This window comes from Protomyctophum bolini (assembly GCF_963924005.1).
Source record: "Protomyctophum bolini genome assembly, chromosome: 7".
NCBI lineage: Eukaryota > Metazoa > Chordata > Actinopteri > Myctophiformes > Myctophidae > Protomyctophum > Protomyctophum bolini.
The window spans coordinates 26,176,105-26,199,856 of NC_137868.1; the positions used below are offsets into that span (position 1 = coordinate 26,176,105).

Consider the following 23,752-nt stretch of genomic DNA (forward strand, 5'->3'; position numbering starts at 1 on the left):
CTAGTGAAAATGTCGGGACCCGGAGGGAAAAAACCCAATTGATCGATCGCATTAACAATACGTAGTCTTTCCCTATTGGACGCTACAGTGACTGACTGAGGGGGGGATGAGACCGTTCATTCAGGACGAAACCATTAATTCTGGATGCAATTCGTATCCTCAGATTAGTAGGGATCTAGCCCACGAGGATTATGTTTTGCCAAAGTAAATGTAAGATTATAGGTAGATCTGGCTAATTGAGTTTTGGATCCATCTAATCATCGTGGACGTGGTCATATTATGGTCAACAAACGCTGCATTCGCCGGAAAAAACAGCAAAAGCAATAACGATGCGAAGATGATTCGACGGTGCGATGGATGTCTATGAAGACACCAACACTGACACGCAGTCTATGAGGATGTTGTCGGATTTATCGTTATTTTAGGCATTTTAGTTGTATTATTGGGCCATGAATTCCTTAAAGCTTGTCCATCTATCGGCACTGAGTACCATCTGGTGGTGGGGGGTCGTGCCAAGCCCTACCGATGAGGGTGCTCTCCGGCACGGAGGCCACGGCGAACCTGGACACAAGGAACCGCATAAGGATTCATACAGCACATTCGCCTCCGAGTTCCTTGAATCTAGATATCTGTCAGATGATGGTAAGAATCGTATTCAATGAAGTGTCTAGTTGTAACAGTAGGCCTATATATGTGACGATTTGAGCGTTGTCAAGAAGTAGGCTATTCTCATTAAGATTTAATTTCAAGATGCAGTAGCCGATATGTTATTGCAAGATCTGTGCTGATGCTGAACTGCAGTATAAAATATACCGATCTATGTTGTATTTACTGATGTATTTGTTATATTCTGCACATTCATCATAACCAAAAACACCAACCCCAAGGTTTCAGCACCCAGGCCAGCTCCCTGCTAGCAGATGACGAATGACCTCCCCCACTTTTGTTTATCGGCTTTCGCTCATTCACACGCACGCGCACACGCGCGCGCGCACACACACACACACACACACACACACACACACACACACACACACACACACACACACTGTCTGAGCAAACTGTTGTTGATTGCCTCAATACATTCAAGTGTGTTTGTATGCAATCTACTAGACTCCCGTTTCTACCTTTTGCAGGCTATCCCTTCCCTACAGCCCCACCGGTGGATCCCTTTGCCAAGATCAAAGTCGTCGACTGTGGAGTAACTAAGGGCTGCATCAGGTTAGCAAAATATGCCCTCTGTCTCTCATTCTCTTATAACCTGCTCCCCTCTGCTTCCTAAGTAAGACAGGGCTCTTGTCCAGCTGGAGAGAGAGAGAGAGAGAGAGAGAGAGAGAGAGAGAGAGAGAGAGAGAGCGCTCCAGCAGAATACAGGCTCATTCGAGTATCTACTCTGGGCAGTTAAAGGCATCATGCTGTGGAATCCTATTCATTTAAATAAGCTTGGTAACAGGAAGAGTAGGAATCAAAACATTCTTGGTACTAGGGAAATGCGGGCACCAAAACAGAGTGGGCACCAGACCTCAAAAGAGTGGGCACAAGGAGAAATCTGGGCACCAAAATGGGTCTTTGCGTTCATATAACGCATTTTGCACCTGTCTGGCATGCGTATTGCTGGAATGCAACTACATTTATATGATTTCTTTCCCCCACCCAAAATATGTTTAGTCAAATTTTATATTAGTTTGAGGTTAAGTTTAGCAATAGTTCTGGGAGGTTAAGGTTAGGTTTAGGCGGTCTAGTGGAAGACTATAGGCACCTCTAGTGCCACTGCCCACTTTTCTCATCCAAAGTGCCAACTCTTAATTCCTGGTGCCCACTCTTCTCTAGTGCCCAGTCTTCCCCAAAAATGGTGCCCACACTTCCTGTTATATTGGTTTGACATTGCAGTTATAGGTGGTCAACCTTTGTGGGTATAATACGTTTTATAAGTGCTCATGTTGTGTATTATGTCCAGGTACGGGAAGCCAGGATGTGATGCTGAGTCATGTGACTACTTTCTGAGTTACCGTCGCATTGGGACAGATGTGGAGTACGAGCTGAGTGCAGACACAGATGGATGGGTGGCTGTAGGGTTCTCCTCTGACAAGAAGATGGTGAGCATCTATTCTACATCATGAGACTTACCACACAATTAAATCGTCATTGTTTATTTATCTTTGACAGCATACAAATGTTGCACACTTATCCACATGAACCCTAACATCCCTATTCTGGGAATGTGATAATTGGAACATTCATAGAAAACACATTGTAATCTTGTATAGATCTGCTTTTTCAACAAAGAGATTTGGTGTAGATGGGAAAAGGGAGGAGGAGGGTCCAAGTACAGAGTACAGACCCCTGGGGGACTCCGGGCAACCAAGTATAGGTTTAAGTGGTTAAAATATGTTTCTATATAGCATGTGAAAAAAGAAAGAGAGGTCGCACAGCTCATACTCACGATGCAACAAACCTTTATTAAACCAACGTTTCGGCACCGAAATACCTTCTTCAGGGATGATATATATTATAAATATATATATATATATATATATATATATAGCATAATTATATAGCATCTATATAGCATGTGCCTATTTTGTCATGGAAAACATTAATATAGTGAATACTATTAATTTATCAACACATTTGACATAATATATGTTGAAAATGATGACAGATATAAATGCTGTCCCAAATTATACATACTCAAATGTGTAAGATAACAAACAGCTTTCAAATACAAAACAAAATAAAGTAAAACTCGCATGGTATAAAGCCACTGAAGATAATGCTAACTTTCAGCAATATTGTGCTTTTCCTTCTTGATGGACTAAAGAGAACAAATATAAACTTGACCATCTCATTTGGTATTTTTGGATATAGCCTATTTATATATTACTTTACCTTCCATCTGAATGTTTTTAACCTTTTTTAATTCTTGTCAATTTGTATGCATTGTCTACTGTACTTTGCCAACAAAGTAATTCTGAATCGGATCCTGATGTCTTAAATGTGATGTATTTTTCTCATTAAAATATGTTTACATTTTTATTTTTTATCACGTGAATGTAATTCCACTCTCTTCCTCAGGGAGGTGATGATGTCATGGGCTGTGTACATGATGATAATGGCCGTGTGAGGATCCATCACTTCTACAATGTGGGCCAGTGGGCCAAAGAGATAAAGAGGAACCCAGCCCGGGACGAGGAGGGCGTTTTTGAGAATAACCGGGTGACCTGCCGCTTCAAACGACCATTATATGTCCCTAGAGAGGAGACACTTGTGGACTTGCACCTATCATGGTACTACCTGTTTGCCTGGGGACCTGCTATACAAGGTGTGTTTCCTCCACACAGCAAAATCTCCAGTAGAGAATTTAGCTTGGTGTAAAAATGGACCCAAAATGCTGTTCACTTTATATAAATGTACGCTATTTATTTTCATTTTTGCTCTCATCTTACAGTATGTCATCTTACCTTTGCCAACAGGTTCCATCACAAGGCATGACATTGACGCTCCCCCTGTCAGTGACCACATGATCAGTATTTATAAGTACGAGGACATCTTCATGCCCTCCACAGCCTACCAGACCTTCAACTCTCCATTCTGCCTGCTCCTCATTGTAGCGCTCACCTTCTACCTGCTGATGGGAACACCCTAACCCATCACAGGAGGATAAAGAGAAGAGAAAAAAGGAGAAGAGAAAAGATGAGAGGAGAGAAATCAGAGAGAAACCAGCAATAAGAGTATTTTCCATGTATAACTAATCACACAGCCTCCATCGAGTATACAATTTGCACAGGAGACTAGACGACATAAACAAAACAATAAATATATGGATTATATTAATATATAATATTTAATATATATATTAAAGATGGAGTGCCAATGTATTTTTCAAGTTTGTCATGTGTTTATGAGGTGACAGTACTTCATTAGACCCCTTGGTGTGGTTGTTATGTGCAATGATGTCTTCCATTTGAATTTAGGGTTTCTTCCTGGAGGCTGATGAAACCTTGACAGTCAAACGTGCCAATGAAAAAAACTGTGATATAGTGACATCAGAATTTCATCCCCTCCCCTAACCCCTCCCCCTTTATCATGCGACAACAGCTGTGGGTGTAGCTTCAGTTCAGGTGGATCACCACCCACCAGGCAAACCAGGCATACTTAATGGTCTGGTGGGCATGTCCACATAAAAAACATAATTTTAACAAATACTGTACACTTTTTCTTCCTCCTTATATTATATAATAATAATACCTGATGATCATGTTTTAGCCGGGTGGGAAAAAAGCATGGTACTCCATCTTTAAGGTTTGGTATAGATCTGCAGTGCATTCACATACACGGTACAATAAGATAGTGGCATTATGTTTTAGGTAAAGATTATTTACATTTACATGCTATACTCTGGAACCTGCGCGTGCACTACATGAGTCAATGATTAACTCATAAGAATCATCATGGGACAGAGCGGGAATTGACTAATAGATAACAAAGGACATTTCATCATCATGGCAACAGATAAGGGGAGTTAAGTAAAAGCTCTGTCCTGGCCTGGCAAACCATAAAGTATAGTCCAGAGGACATGCTCGAAAAGAGAAAGGTATTTACTGTAATAGAGTATTTAAGCCTTTAACACACCTTCACCTTTTCTGTATGTTTGACACCTATAGCATAGGGGATGTTAGTTAATTATAGTTTATCATTACTCTCTCTCTCTCTGTGTGTGTGTGTGTGTGTGTGTGTGCGTGCGCGCGCGCGTGCGTGCGTGCGTGCGTGCGTGTGTGTGTGTGTTTGTGTGTGTGTGTGTGTGTGTTTGAGATAGAGAGAGATGAGGGGGGAGAGAGAGCTAGAACAATAGCTGTGAAGTGTTTGGTGAGTCTTACTGAAGCAATAACACTCTGAACTCTCGGATTGTGTGGATGACATATTTCCATATTGATAAAGTTCTTCCCATGGGTTTAATGTTGTAGCCTATCAATTTAGTAGGCTAAGCATCCTTATTTAAAGTTTCTAAATGTACTATAGGCTACTGTTCCATATTGCAATGCTTCCCAATTAAAGAAGTGTTATACCATATGACTGTGTTTGTAATCAATACACATGTTATCAATACATTTTGTTTCCAGTAAACTGTGGCTTCAGCCACAGATGCTTAGGTAGTTACCAAATACAATTAGATGAAAACGGCCACAAGACAATGTGAATTATGAGCTTTATTAACTCAATTAATTACTACATTATGTAATATGTAGGCTAAGAGAGTAAAACGAATTAGACTACGTTACCCAGCCTTCCCCGCACCAGAACTACGTCATTTGTTTTGCTGTTTTGCTGCCTCGTGTGGTAGGAATTGGGAAAGGAGGAGGGCGGAACGACTCCGACTTGGATGAAGATGGCAGACGAGGAGGACTCGGGGCCAGAGACAGCACCTGTCTCCCCCCCGGAGAGCCCTCTAACTGCCCGGGCGCACTTCGTCTCCTTCTCCGAGAGCGTCCAACCGGCCGTAGACATGGTGAACCAACTATTCACCCAGCCGTCGTCCCTCAAATTCGACAAAAACATCAAGCAGGCCTTCTACAACACGGGGGCTATGATCTTCGTGGCTATCTGTTGCGGAGCCACAGTACTAGTTTACTTCATCCTGGAGGCCTTCCTCCGGCCGCTGCTCTGGGCGGTGTTGTGCGGTACTTTCCTCCATCCGTTCAAGTACTCCCTGGCCCGACTCGGTCGCTCGTGGCTCAGTGGCCTGCAGGACACCGGGACGCCGATCGTCGTGGGGACGCTGCTGATCCCCGTGTGGTGTGTGAACCATGTGATGGAGGCGTTGGGGAAGCTGGTGTTGGAGAGGCTCACGGTGTTGCTGGTGATCGGGGCGGGAGCCCCAATAATCTACTTTCTCTACCTGTTCTGGAGCGTCATTGGCATGCAGGTGGTCCTGGAGTACATCTGCATGGTCATCGGAACCGCCCTGGACTGCTTTCATTCCGTGTGGGTGAGTGGAAGGCAAGCACACACTGTCAATGTTCACAACTCTGAGTCTGGAGAGTTATGAACATTGAGTTCTCGGAATTACGGACATACACATACCCTACTTTTCCGTGTCAGCAGTATCAATCATTAACTGAGGGGACCCCCTGGGTGGGTGAGTGAAGTAGACCTAGTACACAAATCCTCATGTTCATGTAACTTTTTAGGATTGTGAAGTGTACATTTGGTTCCATTCTGTACACTCAGGGACCAGGTCAATTAAAGGTAGAGGGGTAAAATTAAAGCAAAATATATGACTAATTTTATAACATTGGAAAATTGGCTGCGGAGTCAAATATCAGAATGCATTATGTTTTGTCATGTGCCATGGGGAGTAGCTTACATGTGTTACATAATTACATGCCAATTCTACAGGACTGCAATGGAAATAATAACTTTATATCAATATCCTAGCTGATATTAGGTAGGCTACTATATGCAAATATGTTGTTGTGTATTGTATTTTAAATACATTAAGTCAGCCAGGGAACATTGTAATAAACATTGTTGTAACAACAAAGTTGTGTCACTCTGTGTCTGTACCCTGTCCTGGGGTCAGCCTACACATTGGGTTGAAATCATCAAGCAGTATTAAAACTCATAGTAGACTTCCAAATTTATTTAACATTGACTACCAATGTAACTCTTGAGAGTGCCCAAATATAAAAGTCCATTTTATAGACTAAAGTTAAATTAACATGCCGAATTCTGCTGTGCACAGTGTGCAGTGAGCCACATGTACAAACCCTGTGGAACAAGATATCTTTTGATTGATTTAGTTGACCTCATTTCAGATAGACTTGTGGTAAACGACACTTATCCTGTTACCTTTACCTCATCCATCAGTTGATCTTATTTCCAGCAATTTAGTTATCAATAGCATGTTATGCTGAAATGTACCAGGGTTCTCTTTGTGTCTGAGACACAGATATTAAATCTATCTACTGGTCTATCCACTGGCCACATAATCTCTATAAATAGCTTAGTTGAAGCATTATTATTATTATTATTACTAGAGCGCGCAAGTAATAATTTCGCTTGGTCTCTTCAAAGTGACAGCCAGTTTTTTTTCAACCATTTTTATGTGTATGCTAATCTGTGCCTGTTTTGCTGGGACCAGATACCACATTACGTCATCACTGAGAGCTAGTCATACATATACACACCATGTACTCTGGTCCCAGCTCTTAAGGTATCTGGTCCCAGCAAACCAGGCACAGATTTGCATACACATGAAAACGGTTGAAAAAACGGCTGTCACTTTTTGGAACCAAGTAACCACAGTATACTGCTAATCAAATTACAACTACATACTCTATATATAGTATAATGTATATGTATATGTATACGTATGTCTAGTCATTAGTCATTGCTGGGACGGTGCATACGCATCGGAAAGGCTGGGACGGTGCATAGGGCGCAAAGTAACCACAGTATACCGCTAATCAACTTACAAATGACATATACATAGAGGCAGAAACTGAGATTTGACAGTTTGCAGCGGTTTGTAGCGGTCGAAAGTACTTGTGCGCTCTGCTTGCGCACTAGTAGGCAATTTATGGCCTACTAGTGTGCAACAAGCAAGTATGCACTCGGCAGAGTGCAGTTCTAGTTATTATTATTTATGTTTCTTTCTTTCTTTTTTATTTTTTTGCAATATGTATTGCAATAATAGAATAGAACTTACGTAATTTCACCAGATACATTTACACTTCAATAGCTCTAAATTATTCCACTCTTGCAATAATTAGGGTGATTTTAGATGCAGAAATAAAGCAGTTGCTCTGGTTGACTCAACAACCAAGAACTGATTAAATCAGACCAGTTAGCAGAGTAAATTATGTTATCTACCACTATCATATGGTCTATGCTGTTTTTCTTCCACAGTAGTCATAACAAATGCCAACCTGGAGACACACTGGCTCAATAATTTGTCAGCCACATTGCATCCTTTGCATGTTACTATTGCACAACATGCATACACCGAGATGTTGTTGATGCTGAAATGATATATTGTGCAGCCCTAATGGAAAGTTCTTTGTGTGAAGCAGAGCCAGCTCATGGTGGTGAATTGATAGCTGACAGGGGCATCACATTACATGGCTTCCATACCAAATTGTTTCAATGAAGCTATTGTGCTTAATATGTGATAGACAGCGGGTACGCCGGGTAGTAAATATTCATTAGGCTTTGAATGATAGAGCGCTGAGCAGACGTTTTATCAGCCGCTCTAGCAATATCCTATCTCCCATTTTATCCATTTATCACTCTCATCTCCACCATGCTTCTTTCTCTTTCCCTCTCTCCAGGTGTGTACTGTGGTAATGGGCTACGTGTTGGCAGTAGCCTTTAAGTGGGGCCCCAGTACAGAGCGCTACCTGAGGGCCGTGTCGGTTCCTGTCTGGGGTATCTTGCTGTTCTTCCTGGGTGAGGAGGAGGACAAGAAGGAGACGAGGCTTAGGAAGCCTGTTGAGACAGGCTAGTAGGACAGAGTCAAGGAATTCATCTTTAATGCAGTTTTAACTTTGGGAGAGTCTTGACAAACTTGTCTCTGCAAGCTTACATTGTGAATGAAGCCAGCCAAATGTAATGCAAGTTGGAAAGTTATGGTATATCAAACCCCAAACAAACTATACTTATGATAAAGCACACTGTCCAAAGGACCAGAAGTCCACTGAGCTGGGTGCACGCATGCACACACACACACACACACACACACACACACACACACACACACACACACACACACACACACACACACACACACACACACACACACACACACACACACACACACACACACACACATTCTATTTCTGAATTCTAGCGCCAGATGAGCTGGTCAGTATTTTTAGGTGCATGTGATGCACTGAGTAGTGCCAACCTTTTAACCTTAAAGCCTGAAATGTGAAATGTGTTTGAGACCTCACTGGAATTTAGATGGGACTGGTTTGGCTCTGCTGTGTATGACAAATCACAGGAGAAGTAAAAACTGAGAAGAAAAAAATAAAAGGTGCTTGAACTGACACATGTACTCACTGTGTTTAGTGTCCCTCACTGGCTCGTGGAGAGTGCCGATATTTGTGGTTGTGGTCGCGCTCCTCATTGTGGGCTACCAAGAGAAACCGCCTGTTCCTGGGAAAGGTGAGATTGTGACACAGAGGCATACTTACAACACACGTGCTTCTGTGCACATGTGCATGCTGCTATATCCATATAGGCACATATGAACTCTATACTCTCCATCTGTACAGCAACATGAAGAGGAAGATCCCAAAATAATAAGGATCACTTTATTCATGACAGCTTGGGTTGGTCTGCCATTCAAGCCCCTATATATCTGAACTGGGTCCAGGAGGAAGACTTGTAGAATTATACATTGTTATTTGTTCAATGACAAATGGGCAATGACATGCCCAAAATAATGCTAGTTTGAAAGTGTTTAACGCAGTAGTACAAAAACGATGAAGGCCTACCCATGGTGATTCTACACACAGTCATACCGTGGTTCGTAACACCATCACCAACACGAACTGCCATTGATGCCTGGAGCTCTGTATATCCACTACTTTGTTTAATCCTTCCTCTCCTCACGCTCTTTCTCTCTAGGAGAGTTGTCAGGACAGGTATTGTCATTTGCTGCCAGCACCATCTACATGGCGATCTCCTGCAGCAAAATGCGCCTGAAATCAGAAGCCTCGCCTAAATGTGAGACGATACATTTACCCTCCTGTCTTAATTTTTTAGCAAACATTAGTAAAACTAGAACTGCATTCTGTCGAGTGCATACTTGCTTGTTGCACACTAGTAGGCCATGAATGGCCAACTAGTGCGCAAGTACTTTCGACCGCTATAAGCTGTCAAATCTCAGTATCTCTGTGAAGGAACGTTTGAAATTTATAATTATTAGGTGTAAAAAACATATTGTCATTACGTCACCATCGAAAACCAATTACACTCTGGCATTGGGTCCTTTAATCCACATATTTCTTATGTCATCATTGAGAGCTAGTTATACATATACTATGTATGTTTATGTAATTTGTAAGTTGATTAGCGGTATACTGTGGTTACTTTGCACCTACGCACCGTCCCAGCCAACCCGCCACTTTTGATGCGTATGCACCGTCCCAGCAAATTGTGCCTGATACGGCAGAGGTGCCAGATTACATGCATGTATACACAGGAGCATTACCTTTAATCCTCCCAACACTAAAACATATCGTCATTACGTCACCATCGAAAACCAATTACACTCTGGCATTGGGTCCTTTAATCCACATATTTCTTACGTCATCATTGAGAGCTAGTTATACATATACACACCATGTAATCTGGTCCCAGCAAATCAGGCACAATTTGCTGGGATGGTGCATACGCATCAAAAGTGGCGGGTTGGCTGGGACGGTGCATACGAGTCCCGGGCGAAACTATTACTTGCGCGCTCTGCTTGCGCAAGTAATAAATTACTGACATTCTTTCCAGGCAAAGAGCCTGTGGACACCGTGGGCCCTGGTTCGTTCCCCACCGCCCCAGGCTTCCGCAGGGGCTCCCGACCAACGCTGGGCGGCCTCTTCCAAAAGGAGAAGAGCCCTAGCAAGGCCAGTGACATCTATTTCGTCCTGCTGGTCTGGGCCATTGTACTAGTTCAGGTCTGGCTTAACCTGTGGATCCTACAGCTACTGCCTATCCCTGTGGCTGGTAACACACACACACACACACACACACACACACACACACACACACACACACAGCAAATATGTACTGTATGTCCACATAAACAGAAGTACAAGAACACATTGAAGGACATAAACACTGCCAGTGCAGTCATACAATAAGTAAACGTTCAGTTACAAACTGCCTAGATGCCAGAACAATGTTACATAATATAGTTAACATACTTGTCAGACACAGCAGACATCAATCATGGATAAGGGAAACCACGTGTCCTCCAATTTGTAGTACAAAAATCAGTACCTTTTTGAGACCCCGGCCATTTGAATGCCCCTCCTTGTACCCCACGCTGCCAAATATAAAAGTTTACATCTGTAGCCTAGCTGCGAGATGGTTGATCACACTAAAGAGTAATGTACGTAGCATTAATTGACTGTCTAATGTGTCTTAGTGTGGATGATAAAGAAGCTGGTGGTCCACTTTGGTCTGAAGAGCTTTGCTGAGCGGACACTTCACTCGTGGTGGGCTGGTCTGGAGGAGTTTGGACGTGAGCGACAGGAAGCGCTTATGCCCGGACCAATCAAAGGCCTTGCTCTGTTTATGCTCCGAATTGATACCAAGGTAACGCCTCTGGCTTCCTCTTCCTGGTTTGAAACTTCCTCATCAACACACATAATACACACTCTGTCTCCTCCATTGACACATACAGAACATGCATCATAAACAACGTCCTTCACTGTCCCTGATGACCGTCAAAGCCTGTCTGCTCTACAGCGAACACTGCCGGTGAGATCCCAGTTAGGGGTGTATCGAAGAGAGAATATATTACGCACTTAATTGCACATAAATCACACTGCATCACAGGTCATTTAGCTGAAGAAGTTCCTTATGGGTTAATACTTTAGAAGTTTAACCCATTAAAACCGAGAAAGCATCTGTGTCATTTTATAATTTTGCGTCGGCTATTCAAAAACAGCTTGTACATCGGCTATTTTTGAACATTTTTTGAAAGATCTTGAAAGTGTGAGAATTACTGATTTAGAGTCACCCTCCGGTCTTAATGGGTTAAATTATTTTGTATTTGTTGTCTTCTTGGTGTGACCTGCCCTAGTCACCTCTTCTGAACTGTTATCACAACACACAGTTATTACAACTGTATATCGGATCCATACTCCCATTCCCCATTCTAGAAACAGCCACTGCCCTTCCCACCTCCTCCTGATTCCCTTATTGCCTGCACTGTACCCAAGCATCGGCCATGTTCTTGTAGTTGCTCGGGTACATGTGGTGATTGTTGCACAGAATCTTTCCAATAACAATGCCCAATGTCTCTTTGTCTCCTTCCCCCAAGCTCTGGCATTGGCTTAACAAGCAGGTAATGATCTGGGGTGGAATGGGTTGCTGAGAGAGACCTACGTGTGAGTGAAAGAATAAGAAGAAAGCAACGCGTGCAGAAGTTAGAGCCAGACCGATATTGGTCTGGCCGATACAGTATATCGACCATTATTTGGCTTTTTAGATAACATCGGTATCGGCAATTATGCATCCGATGAGTCCTGATTTTTAACAACTTTCAACCTAGCATCCGTATTTTGGGCATAATAGGTGAAAATGTTCAAATGTTATTTTAAAGATATCTTTCAAAACATTGGTATTCGGTGGGCTAGGGCTCTCTGAAATCGGCATTGGACCAAGAAATCTGGCATCGGTCGGGCTCTAGTGGAAGTGCATAAGAGCGTGTATGAGAGAAAAAAATAGCTGTGTGTGTCTGTGTATGTGTACAGTAACTGGGAGCACTTTTAGTAACTTGGACTGATGCTCGTCCATCCACTGTCATCATCCATCCATCCTGACTCAGTGTTCATCTTTTAAACATCCAGTCTGTCTCTCTGCGTTAATCCCTTCACTGATTCCACTGCTGCCCTGCTTCCCTGCTTTCTGCTGCTCTTGATCTGAAGCTACGGCAGGGGGAGCTCATTGGCTCCTGAACCCCTTCCATATCTTCACTGCTGTGATCCTAATGGCGAGCTGGCTTTAGAGTGTGTTTGATTTGCATGTGGAGATGTGTATCTGGGGGTAATGGAGTGGGCAAGAGAGAAAGAGGGGGGGGGCGCTCAGTCAGTGTTTCCCCTGACTAACGGACTAACTCAGAGGTATTGATTGGAAGAGAAGAGTTTTGAGAGCACAGTTCAATCGATAATTGAATGGTTCAGCTTTGTCTGTTCTCTTGATATGTGCAAAGTAACTAAAAGCTCTCTTTCTGGCTACATAGCCTGATGAGGTTGATTTAGGCAGATGTACTGTACTGCTTTAGGCAGATGTACTGTACTGCAAGGGGAAACACTGTCTTGGTCTGATGCTAGAAGACTTCCTAGGATCTAAAGCATTGATGTGAGTGTTGAGACTGGTGATAATTAATCTAATGATCTATACTTATGACTGTGACCTTGTCAAAATCAACTCCTTTTGTTGGCAGGTAAGTATTATTATTCATGTCGTAGGTTCAAGAATCCCATTTGGAAGTGTTTTCAAAGATACTCGGCTAACACAGGCAGCTATAGAATATATTTTGGAGTTATGTAAATACTGCAGTAGGGGTGCAACAGTTAATCGAATGAATCAGTCTAGTTGATTTATAAAAATTATGTAACAGTATAAAATAGGGTTTAAGTGGTTAATAAGACGATTTAGTCAAAGTAAAAACATCAGTATAAAAAATGTGTTGATATACACTGTATACATTCTTTTAAATGATTATGCAAATGTATTACTACTTCAATTTATCAAAGTTAAATAATCACCAAAAAGACAATCTTAGTTGCAGCCCTACTCTGTATTAAATTAATGAGATAATCTTGTTTTTAGACGTTAAGTGTGTATACAGTAACTTTCTTACTGACTGTCATGTAAAATCAGCCTTGTGTAAAACCAATAGCATACAGACTTCTACCCAAGAAGTATCTACTAACAAGTAATTGACCTCATTAACTAATAACTGGATTTAACACACACACACACACACACACACACACACACACACACACACACACACTGTACAGTGTACATATAAACATACATACCGTACATAAACAGTTTAGACTAAGGGCATGTTCATACTGTCTACCTTAAAAAAATAAAAAAGGGAGAGAAGGCTTTCCATAACTATTAGAATTACCAAAAGGAGACCACATAGCACAAAATGCCTTTAAAAGGTGCTGATCAGTTGACTTTTTGAGAAATGCACATACTGTATGTATGATATGGGCTGATTTTTAATCAGGTGGCCAACCACGACAAAGTGTTGTCTTGAGACTGCTGGCTCAACCCTCTGCAACAAGTCTTCACATTCAGACACATGGTTGTGATATGTATGCCCGTACTGCCGTCAGCTGTGGTACCGCCACCACCCTCCTCTGCTTGAACTAAAAGCCAAAACTAGTACCCATGAATGCAGAGCCGCTAGTCCAAGCTGATGGCTTCTAAATTATGTGAGCTATGTTATGGGAACAAAATGTCCCCACCCTTCCTTTTTTATTTTAATCAATTTTCAGCTAAAGGTGGCAGTGTGTTTTTTTTTTCATAACAGTGTGAACACACCCTAATCAGTGAATATGTTAAGAGTCAGCTGCTGGCTTGCAGGCTTGTGGCATTGAGAAACCTGTACTGTGTAATCGCAGCATGTTGCGGTGGGACAAATTGGCACACCTGAGTGTGGAAAGGTGACAGGCAAGGGGACATAACTGCTATAACACTATTCTGTGTGTGTGTGTGTGTGTGTGTGTGTGTGTGTGTGTGTGTGTGTGTGTGTGTGTGTGTGTGTGTGTGTGTGTGTGTGACTATTATGGCTTTCGGTCCATTGAATAGTCTACTTTTATTGTCCTCAACGTGGCAGTTGTAGGCTGCAGTTTAGATCCAAAATGGAGACGGCCCCCTCAGAATGGAAGGATATAGGTTTCTCCATGACTGCGTCCAGCCAATGTATACCCAAACCTATTTTGAATGATGCTGACTTTCTGTGTCTTCCATTTTCCTTTTCTCCACCTCTCTTTCTCCCTATCTTTGTTTTCTCTGTCTGTCTGAACAGATGATTGTGTGGTTGGAGCGATCCCTGGACAAACTCATCAGCATCTTCATCATCTTCCTCCTGGTCACAGGGACACTGCTCATGGCTCTGCTGCTCACTGCTATGGTGAAGATTGTCCCTTTAAAGTTGCCATATTTAATGTCTCTGACACACTGTGGTTCAGCACTAACTTCCTCTGTCCAACAGAGTGACTTTAGGTCACTGTCTTTGACTCCCAGGTTCACCATGAAAGTAACTTTAGGTATCTGTCTTTGACTCCCAGGTTCACCATGAAAGTAACTTTAGGTCTCTGTCTTTGACTCCCAGGTTCACCATGAAAGTAACTTTAGGTCACTGTCTTTGACTCCCAGGTTCACCATGAAAGTAACTTTAGGTCTCTGTCTTTGACTCCCAGGTTCACCATGAAAGTAACTTTAGGTCACTGTCTTTGACTCCCAGGTTCACCATGAAAGTAACTTTAGGTCTCTCTCTTTGACTCCCAGGTTCACCATGAAAGTAACTTTAGGTCTCTGTCTTTGACTCCCAGGTTCACCATGAAAGTAACTTTAGGTCACTGTCTTTGACTCCCAGGTTCACCATGAAAGTAACTTTAGGTCTCTGTCTTTGACTCCCAGGTTCACCATGAAAGTAACTTTAGGTCACTGTCTTTGACTCCCAGGTTCACCATGAAAGTAACTTTAGGTCTCTGTCTTTGACTCCCAGGTTCACCATGAAAGTAACTTTAGGTCTCTGTCTTTGACTCCCAGGTTCACCATGAAAGTAACTTTAGGTCTCTGTCTTTGACTCCCAGGTTCACCATGAAAGTAACTTTAGGTCACTGTCTTTGACTCCCAGGTTCACCATGAAAGTAACTTTAGGTCACTGTCTTTGACTCCCAGGTTCACCATGAAAGTAACTTTAGGTCTCTGTCTTTGACTCCCAGGTTCACCATGAAAGCGTTCATATGATCGAAGTCACCAGTAACCTCATCAATGAGACCGTGTCCAACCATCCTGAGTGGGCCAAGTATGACACTCTGACTGGAAGATACGTTTTCAGAGATCACACAGCATGATTTCTTAATCGTTGGCTCGGACTAGTTTGGAATTGCAAATCGATCTCATCCAAGTTTATTTTTACCCATCCACCCCATATCTCCCCCCCCATGTCTGCTCCTCGCTCCAGTTGGCTCCCAGAGGCACGTGTGGTCCAGAAGGCTTTGAACTCGGCTGCTACTAACGTCTATCAACATGGCAGAGAATGGATAACGTTCAAGGTGAGTGCTGAGCATCGCGCCTACTCTGATAATTGTCTCTTGTCTCTCTGTCATGGAACGTTGGGAGTTAATCGATCTTAATGGATTGGATATATTCATTCTATTTCTTTGTGCGTGCAGTTACATAAGATGCTAGGAGACAAGGCGAACCACACTGCAGTTATCGAGAAGCAGGTTCTCGATCTTTGGGACAGATTGTACCATTCCTGGTTTGTCAAGGTAACATACTGTAAGGGGCTTCCCTTCACCTAAGGGACTGGGTTGCAAATTAGTCCCTGCTAAAATAAAATAAAAACCCCCAAAACATCATCACTCATAATTATGCATAATCTCTCTGTGTGATGTGCATATTACAGAATGTGACTAATTCTGGGCGCCACCGAGGTCAGAAGTTGTCACTCAACAGACAGAACAGCTGGCTTGGTGACATCCTGGACTGGCAGGACATCGCCTCCTTTGCGCAGGAAAACATTGAGACCCTGCTTTCTGTAAGTGACTGTGTGTTTAAAAACATGTACCGTTTGATGCATGCTGCTGGGTTTTTTGTGTATGCCATCTGTGCGTTCTTTTGCTTAATAGATCCTGGAGTCTCTGTGGGTATTAATGAGTCGGAACGTTGGCCTGCTCATCACTACGACGACCACGCTTCTTACCATCCTGTTCCACAGCGGCACAGCCCTGCTCAACTTTGTCCTGAGTGTGGTAAAGAACATCCTCATAACATTATAGTGGTTGTTTCATTGAGGACATGATGTGTTTAAACTTAAAGGACTTTAAGTATCACATTTTGGTTCCTTCAATGTCATCTCCAAAACATGGTAGATAAGAAAACACAGAAACGATACATTATTTGAATGCCTAAGTAGACATATACTGACATAATTATGCTGTCAGACCAGGTAACGTTATGTGGCTATCATACATGGTTTGTATGTTTTTATGACACCAAGTTTTAATGGTGATGGATCACGTGGCGACACCAAACATGAAACGACTCCATCAGCGTCCTTTAAACACTTGAACCCGGGTGTCCCTATTTTTGGCATGGCATTATAGGCAAAAAGATAACTACAATATTATTATAATTTTTTGTCATTAAGAGTGACATTGGTGTGGGCTAGACAGAGAGTATCAGCGTTGATCCCAGATGTCTGTCCAGCTGTCTTTGACACTGAAGACAGAACTGTTACAAAGCAGCCTCTTGATCAACAGATTGGCCATCTGAATGCATAAAAGAGGACAAATGTTAATGTGGAATCATGTGCCAAACCTGCTCTGGATTGAATGTACAATGCATGGATACAAGTGATACATCTTTGATGGGTATAACAATTGTATTGGCTTACTTACAGTTACAGTGGAGTTTATGTTTGACATATATGCATGTATGTATGTATGTACTTTATGCATGTATGTATTTAGGTTATCTTCCTGACCACATTGTTCTATCTGCTGAGCTCCAGCGGGGACTACTACAAACCTGTCAACTGGGTGATAAGCCTGACACCCCTGTCTCAGCCTGGACCCTCCTCCACTATCATAGGCATGTCTGTAGAGGAGGCCATCCGGTATGCGCACACACACACACACACACACACACACACACACACACACACACACACACACACACACAAAATGTTGTACATTAAAGTCCCTAAAGATATAAGTTTTAGATTGTAATTTTTGATATTTTGTGTTTGTGTTGTATCTCAAGAGGGGTGTTTGACGCCTCTCTGAAAATGGCTTGCTTTTATGGACTCTACACGTGGCTGACACACACCATCTTTGGCATCAACATTGTCTTCATCCCATCTGGTGAGTGTGTAATGCTTAATTGAACTACGTCGTATGACGTAGTTCAAGTATACATCAGGCTTCGCTTAGATGATGCCGTTTTTGGCGAGATCCAGCAGCGACATTTCTAACAGTCTCGTTGTGTCTCTGTAGCGTTGGCTGCCATCCTGGGTGCCGTCCCGTTCCTAGGGACGTACTGGGCAGCGGTGCCTGCCATGTGTGATCTGTGGTTGGCTCAGGGACAGGGGGTCAAGGCTCTGCTGCTGCTTGTCTGCCATCTTCTGCCAACCTATTTTGTAGACACAGCCATCTACTCGGACATCTCCGGGTATGTGTGGGTGTGCGTGCACAACAATGACATGTCAGAGGTGTGTGGTATCCACCATGGGTGGGTATTGGGAAATAAATCGGTGCTGCAGCCTTGTGCAGAAGCAGTTTAACAATTTATTCATTTGAATGTTTGTAACCGTAATTGTTTATAGACAGTTCAAATGACCTGTGCGCAAACCCTTATAACCCTTCAGTGGCTGCTTATAAACTATGAATATGTTAAACATGGACAGCTGTAGACCTTACAACGGTCTACAGTAAGCTTACTGTAGACCTTACAACGGTCTACAGCAGGCATGCTGTAGATCTACTAACTGTTCTACTGTGTAAGCAGAGTCCCCAGGACTCTATAGTAGCCCCCCCTCCTTCTGTACACTAAATGTTTGGCGAAAATAGCAGATTTACAAGCTCACGTGTTGTGTTACAACATATTGTGAGTTCTTTATCTGCCATGTGGTTAATTTACACTCACTGAAAATAGCAGATCTACAAGCTCACAATGCATCACAATTTGTTGTGAACTTGGAGCTCGGATGCTATATTCATTGCGAACGAAGTGAGCACTAACTATAGAAGATGGCCAAAACGGTCTGTGTGTGTGTGTAACACCTCCCGCCAGCCACCAGAGGGCAAAAGATTGGGAGCAAACTAATACTGAAATTGGAACATGTGTCAGACTACCACAAAAGTGAACATGTATATTTTGTGCCTGCTTTTAAGTTTTATAAGTTTAAGTTTGTTTCCCTCACTCAGGGGTGGCCACCCCTACCTGACAGGCCTGGCAGTGGCAGGTGGAGCCTACTATCTGGGTCTGGAGGGAGCCATCATAGGCCCCATCCTCCTCTGCATCCTGGTGGTAGCGGCCAACATCTACAGCGCCATGCTGATGAGCCCCAACTCTGCCGTGGCCACTCCTGTACAGACCTCCTGGCCTCACCACCCCGTCAGGTAAATACTAAATTGCATGTATGCTCAACACATTAGCCAGATCCCAATGATTTTATGCCTCCTCGCCTCCCTCCGCCCTATGTCTTCCAGCGTGGCTGTGTTAAGGTGAAATTGGTGACCTGCTTTGGACTAAACAAACATCAGTGATTTATGTTCAAACATTGACGTTATGTGAAGTCCACAAAATGGTCGCATATTTCGGCAGGTCACCAATCCCACCGTAACACTGTCATGCTAGAGGACAAAGGAGTAGTAGTAGTTGAAGTATACAGTAAATAAATATGGCTTCACATATTAAGGAAATATTGAAATAATCATCTCACCCTGACCTTAATGTTATCTTGTTTGTCACTTTCAGGTCCTTTGTAGACACTCCTACTACGTTAAAGCACGATAGAGAATGAGAGGGTGTGCATCTCATCTCTATGGAACATCCCCAAGCTTTCTATTGGCTGATTACACTGACCTTCCCCATGCCGCCCCGCTCTACAGGGTTGGCACAGTGTAATGTATGCTAACTGCATCATTTCTCAGTCTCAGCATCTCTGTTGGTGTTCTAAATCAACACAACTAAATTAAAAATGACAACATTTTATCATCGCCCATCATACGGTGGTATGTGGTAACCCAAATGATTTTATTAAAATCTCTAAAATCCCTATTATTTCAGAAGTGCACTGCATGGCTATGCACTGTCTGTACGCCCTACCTCCCTCCTGTTGGAGGCTCTAGTTGACATTGTAGTGCAGGTTGCCATGTAGAAAGATGAAAAGAATGTTTTTGTGTGCGAGTACGTTTTATGAAGCGTGTTTTGAACATAATGCTTGATTTCTCATGAATCTTAAAGGTGATATTTAGTGATTTTTGTTAAGTGTTCAATAGCTCTATATTCCCAGGTGAATCGCAGCCATAGAGTATTTTGTTCAGTAACAGCCGTCTCCAACTCTTTACTAAACAGAAAATACGTTTTCTGATTGGAATACCAATTTAATCTGAGAGAGAGAAAAAAAATGAAATTAGAAGTGAAAATAATTGAACAATATAATATTGAAGACCCCTGTTACGGAACTAACACTATAGATTAGAATGATTACAGGATCAGATTATAGAGCTTTTTTATATAGGGATGTTTTAACCCATTAAGACCTGAGGGCGATTCTACAAATGCCTTCTAAATCAGTAGCTCTCACACTTTAAAGATTTTTGAAAAATGTTCAAAAATAGCAGATGTACAAGCTCTATTTTGGAATAGCCAACGCAAAAATCTAAAATGACACATACTTTTGCGGTTTTAATGGGTTAACAGAATACTTTTTGTTTTAAACAAAAGATATCACATTTTAATGTGTTGATGTCTTTGAACTTGCTGTGTAAGTTCATGGCTCGTACAGCATGTACTGTAACACTCAGCCTCCCAGTCCTCACTACTGTTGTTTCTCTTTTCATATCGGTACTGTTAAATTATGACTATTGTTTAGTTTCACTAATGAGTACATGATTTTTTTACTTAATAGCACAGTCATTGTTTAGGTGCTGTGAGTACTTTGTCAAAAGACCTACTCAAAACACGTGTGTGGTTAGAGAGGCCAACCTGCTTCCATTTCACTTCTGTTACCCAGTGTTCTGTAGGTATGTTGAGAAATTAATTTAAGTATCTATTTATTTGTTTCCAACGTGCTGCCTGCACACATTTCTTAATTACATGAGTAAAACAGATACACACTTTACTTGGTTTAAAAATAGGAAAAAAAAGAAGGGCTGCAGGGATCAGTCAGTGGCTCTTATAGATGGGTGCTCTTCGGTGATACAGGTGAGATTATGCACAATTTTTTTTTTTTTTTTTTTTTTTTTTTTAACTTGGTGTCATAAAATAAACTACAATTTGTGTTTTCTACTCACCTGAGACAAACAGAGCCCACTAAAGTACAGTAGAAGCACTTTTTCCACAAGGAGAGAATATAAAGTAGCTTACATAATTCAAAGCTTTAATAGTCAACCCTTACAGATGAGTCATCTGTGTAATGCACATCATTTATATCATACATGGCTACTGCGTTAGCCGCCTGAAGGTGGGAGGACCGTAATATGTTCTGGGTTGAATTGGACTAAACCTGTGGTTTAGCAACTGTTACCAGTAATGTAATCTTTGTGACGTACCATTGCTGTTTGTTTTTTACTGAAAGTGCACTAATGAATAAGCATCATTTGAATTACAGTTGAGTTGTAAGGTGTCTTCATTGCTGTGTACTTAATTGTCTCCACCAGGCTGAAGGATGTAGCCAGAGACTATTGTTACCTTAAATTTAGTTATCTTAAACTAAATCTCTGCAGATTTATCAACCATTCTAACATCCAAAACGGTTCTTACCCAGGTGTTCTGATTCAGCACACTTATATGGTGTTCCAAGTGTGATTTATCATTCAGCACTGCTGAATGATACAATCACACTTGGAACACATAAGGGCAGTTTTTGAAGATCTGGATCTTTGGATCCAGTTCTGCCGAAGTTTAAATCAGGCTTAAGTGAATTGAACATGGTAATACTATCGACATACGTTATTTGAGACTTTTGGGTCCTAATGTATAATATACAGTAATGATTTTAATGAACATAATTCAGATTGCTGACATTTTATGTGATTCTTCTTAAAGCAAATTATATTTGTGATGTAAATAATGCTAATAATGGAACATTTCTGGTATTTATGACTGCTAAAACTCACTGTAACCAGGTTCACGGCAGAATGCTACATCTTGGAATGAATGGAAGTTTTTCGCAAGTTTTTCGCAAGTTTTTCGCAAGTTATTCGCAAGTTTTTCTTGCAAGTTTTTCTTGCAAGTTTTTCTTGCAAGTTTTTCGCAAGTTTTTCGCAAGTTTTTCTTGCAAGTTTTTCTTGCAAGTTTTTCTTGCAAGTTTTTCTTGCAAGTTTTTCTTGTGCAAGTTTTTCTTGCAAGTTTTTCTTGCGCAAGTACGGCATACTATAGCACGCCGTTTTTCATCATTTTTGAGGATTTGAAAAAAATGACGAAATGACAAAAACGATGGGTTATAGCCCATGTTTTTTGAAATTTTGAAAAAAAAAGTTAGCCTCGTTTCTCATCATTTTGGACCATGGGCTATAGCCCATATCGTACGGCATACTATAGCGCGCCATTTTTCATCATTTTTGAGGATTTGAAAAAAATGACGAAATGACAAAAACGATGGGTTATAGCCCATGTTTTTTGAAATTTTGGAAAAAAAAAGTTAGCCTCGTTTCTCATCATTTTGGACCATGGGCTATAGCCCATATCGTACGGCATACTATAGCGCGCCGTTTTTCATCATTTTTGAGGATTTAAAAAAAATGACGAAATGACAAAAACGATGGGTTATAGCCCATGTTTTTTGAAATTTTGAAAAAAAAAGTTAGCCTCATTTCTCATCATTTTGGACCATGGGCTATAGCCCATCTCGTACGGCATACTATAGCGCGCCGTTTTTCATCATTTTTGAGGATTTGAAAAAAATGACAAAATGACAAAAACGATGGGTTATAGCCCATGTTTTTGAAATTTTGAAAAAAAAAGTTAGCTTCGTTTCTCATCATTTTGGACCATGGGCTATAGCCCATATCGTACGGCATACTATAGCGCGCCATTTTTCATCATTTTTGAGGATTTGAAAAAAATGACAAAATGACAAAAACGATGGGTTATAGCCCATGTTTTTTGAAATTTTGAAAAAAAAAAGTTAGCCTCGTTTCTCATCATTTTGGACCGTGGGCTATAGCCCATATCGTACGGCATACTATAGCGCGCCGTTTTTCATCATTTTTGAGGATTTAAAAAAAATGACGAAATGACAAAAACGATGGGTTATAGCCCATGTTTTTTGAAATTTTGAAAAAAAAAGTTAGCCTCATTTCTCATCATTTTGGACCATGGGCTATAGCCCATCTCGTACGGCATACTATAGCGCGCCGTTTTTCATCATTTTTGAGGATTTGAAAAAAATGACGAAATGAAAAAAACGATGGGTTATAGCCCATGTTTTTGAAATTTTGAAAAAAAAAGTTAGCCTCGTTTCTCATCATTTTGGACCATGGGCTATAGCCCATATCGTACGGCATACTATAGCGCGCCGTTTTTCATCATTTTTGAGGATTTGAAAAAAATGACGAAATGACAAAAACGATGGGTTATAGCCCATGTTTTTTGAAATTTTGAAAAAAAAAGTTAGCCTCGTTTCTCATCATTTTGGACCATGGGCTATAGCCCATATCGTACGGCATACTATAGCGCGCCGTTTTTCAACATTTTTGAGGATTTTAAAAAAATGACAAAATGACAAAAACGATGGGTTATAGCCCATGTTTTTTGAAATGTTGAAAAAAAAAGTTAGCCTCGTTTCTCATCATTTTGGACCATGGGCTATAGCCCATATCGTACGGCATACTATAGCGCGCCGTTTTAGATCATTTTTGAGGATTTGAAAAAAATGACGAAATGACAAAAACGATGGGTTATAGCCCATGTTTTTTGAAATTTTGGAAAAAAAAGTTAGCCTCGTTTCTCATCATTTTGGACCATGGGCTATAGCCCATATCGTACGGCATACTATAGCGCGCCGTTTTTCATCATTTTTGAGGATTTAAAAAAAATG

At 41.5% G+C, this 23,752-nt stretch overlaps 2 protein-coding genes across 2 annotated transcripts; both read left to right on the forward strand.

Moving 5' to 3' along the window:
• Window positions 1–449: 449 nt before the first annotated feature.
• frrs1l (ferric-chelate reductase 1-like) lies at window positions 450–3,646 on the forward strand (the record flags this gene model as incomplete). Its single annotated transcript, XM_080768267.1, has 5 exons — window positions 450–642; window positions 1,137–1,221; window positions 1,958–2,096; window positions 3,076–3,322; window positions 3,474–3,646. The coding sequence occupies 5 exons, from the start codon at window positions 450–452 to the stop codon at window positions 3,644–3,646; spliced, it is 837 nt and encodes a 278-aa protein (XP_080624393.1).
• Window positions 3,647–5,365: 1,719 nt separating this feature from the next.
• tmem245 (transmembrane protein 245) lies at window positions 5,366–21,321 on the forward strand. The gene is made up of 17 exons (XM_080768801.1): window positions 5,366–5,986; window positions 8,331–8,448; window positions 9,070–9,165; window positions 9,631–9,729; window positions 10,507–10,722; window positions 11,147–11,316; window positions 14,780–14,884; window positions 15,702–15,784; window positions 15,944–16,034; window positions 16,155–16,253; window positions 16,391–16,522; window positions 16,614–16,736; window positions 17,457–17,602; window positions 17,749–17,849; window positions 17,982–18,156; window positions 18,912–19,106; window positions 19,465–21,321. The coding sequence occupies exons 1-17, from the start codon at window positions 5,381–5,383 to the stop codon at window positions 19,508–19,510; spliced, it is 2,601 nt and encodes an 866-aa protein (XP_080624927.1). The 5' UTR covers window positions 5,366–5,380; the 3' UTR covers window positions 19,511–21,321.
• The last annotated feature ends 2,431 nt before the right edge of the window (window positions 21,322–23,752 follow it).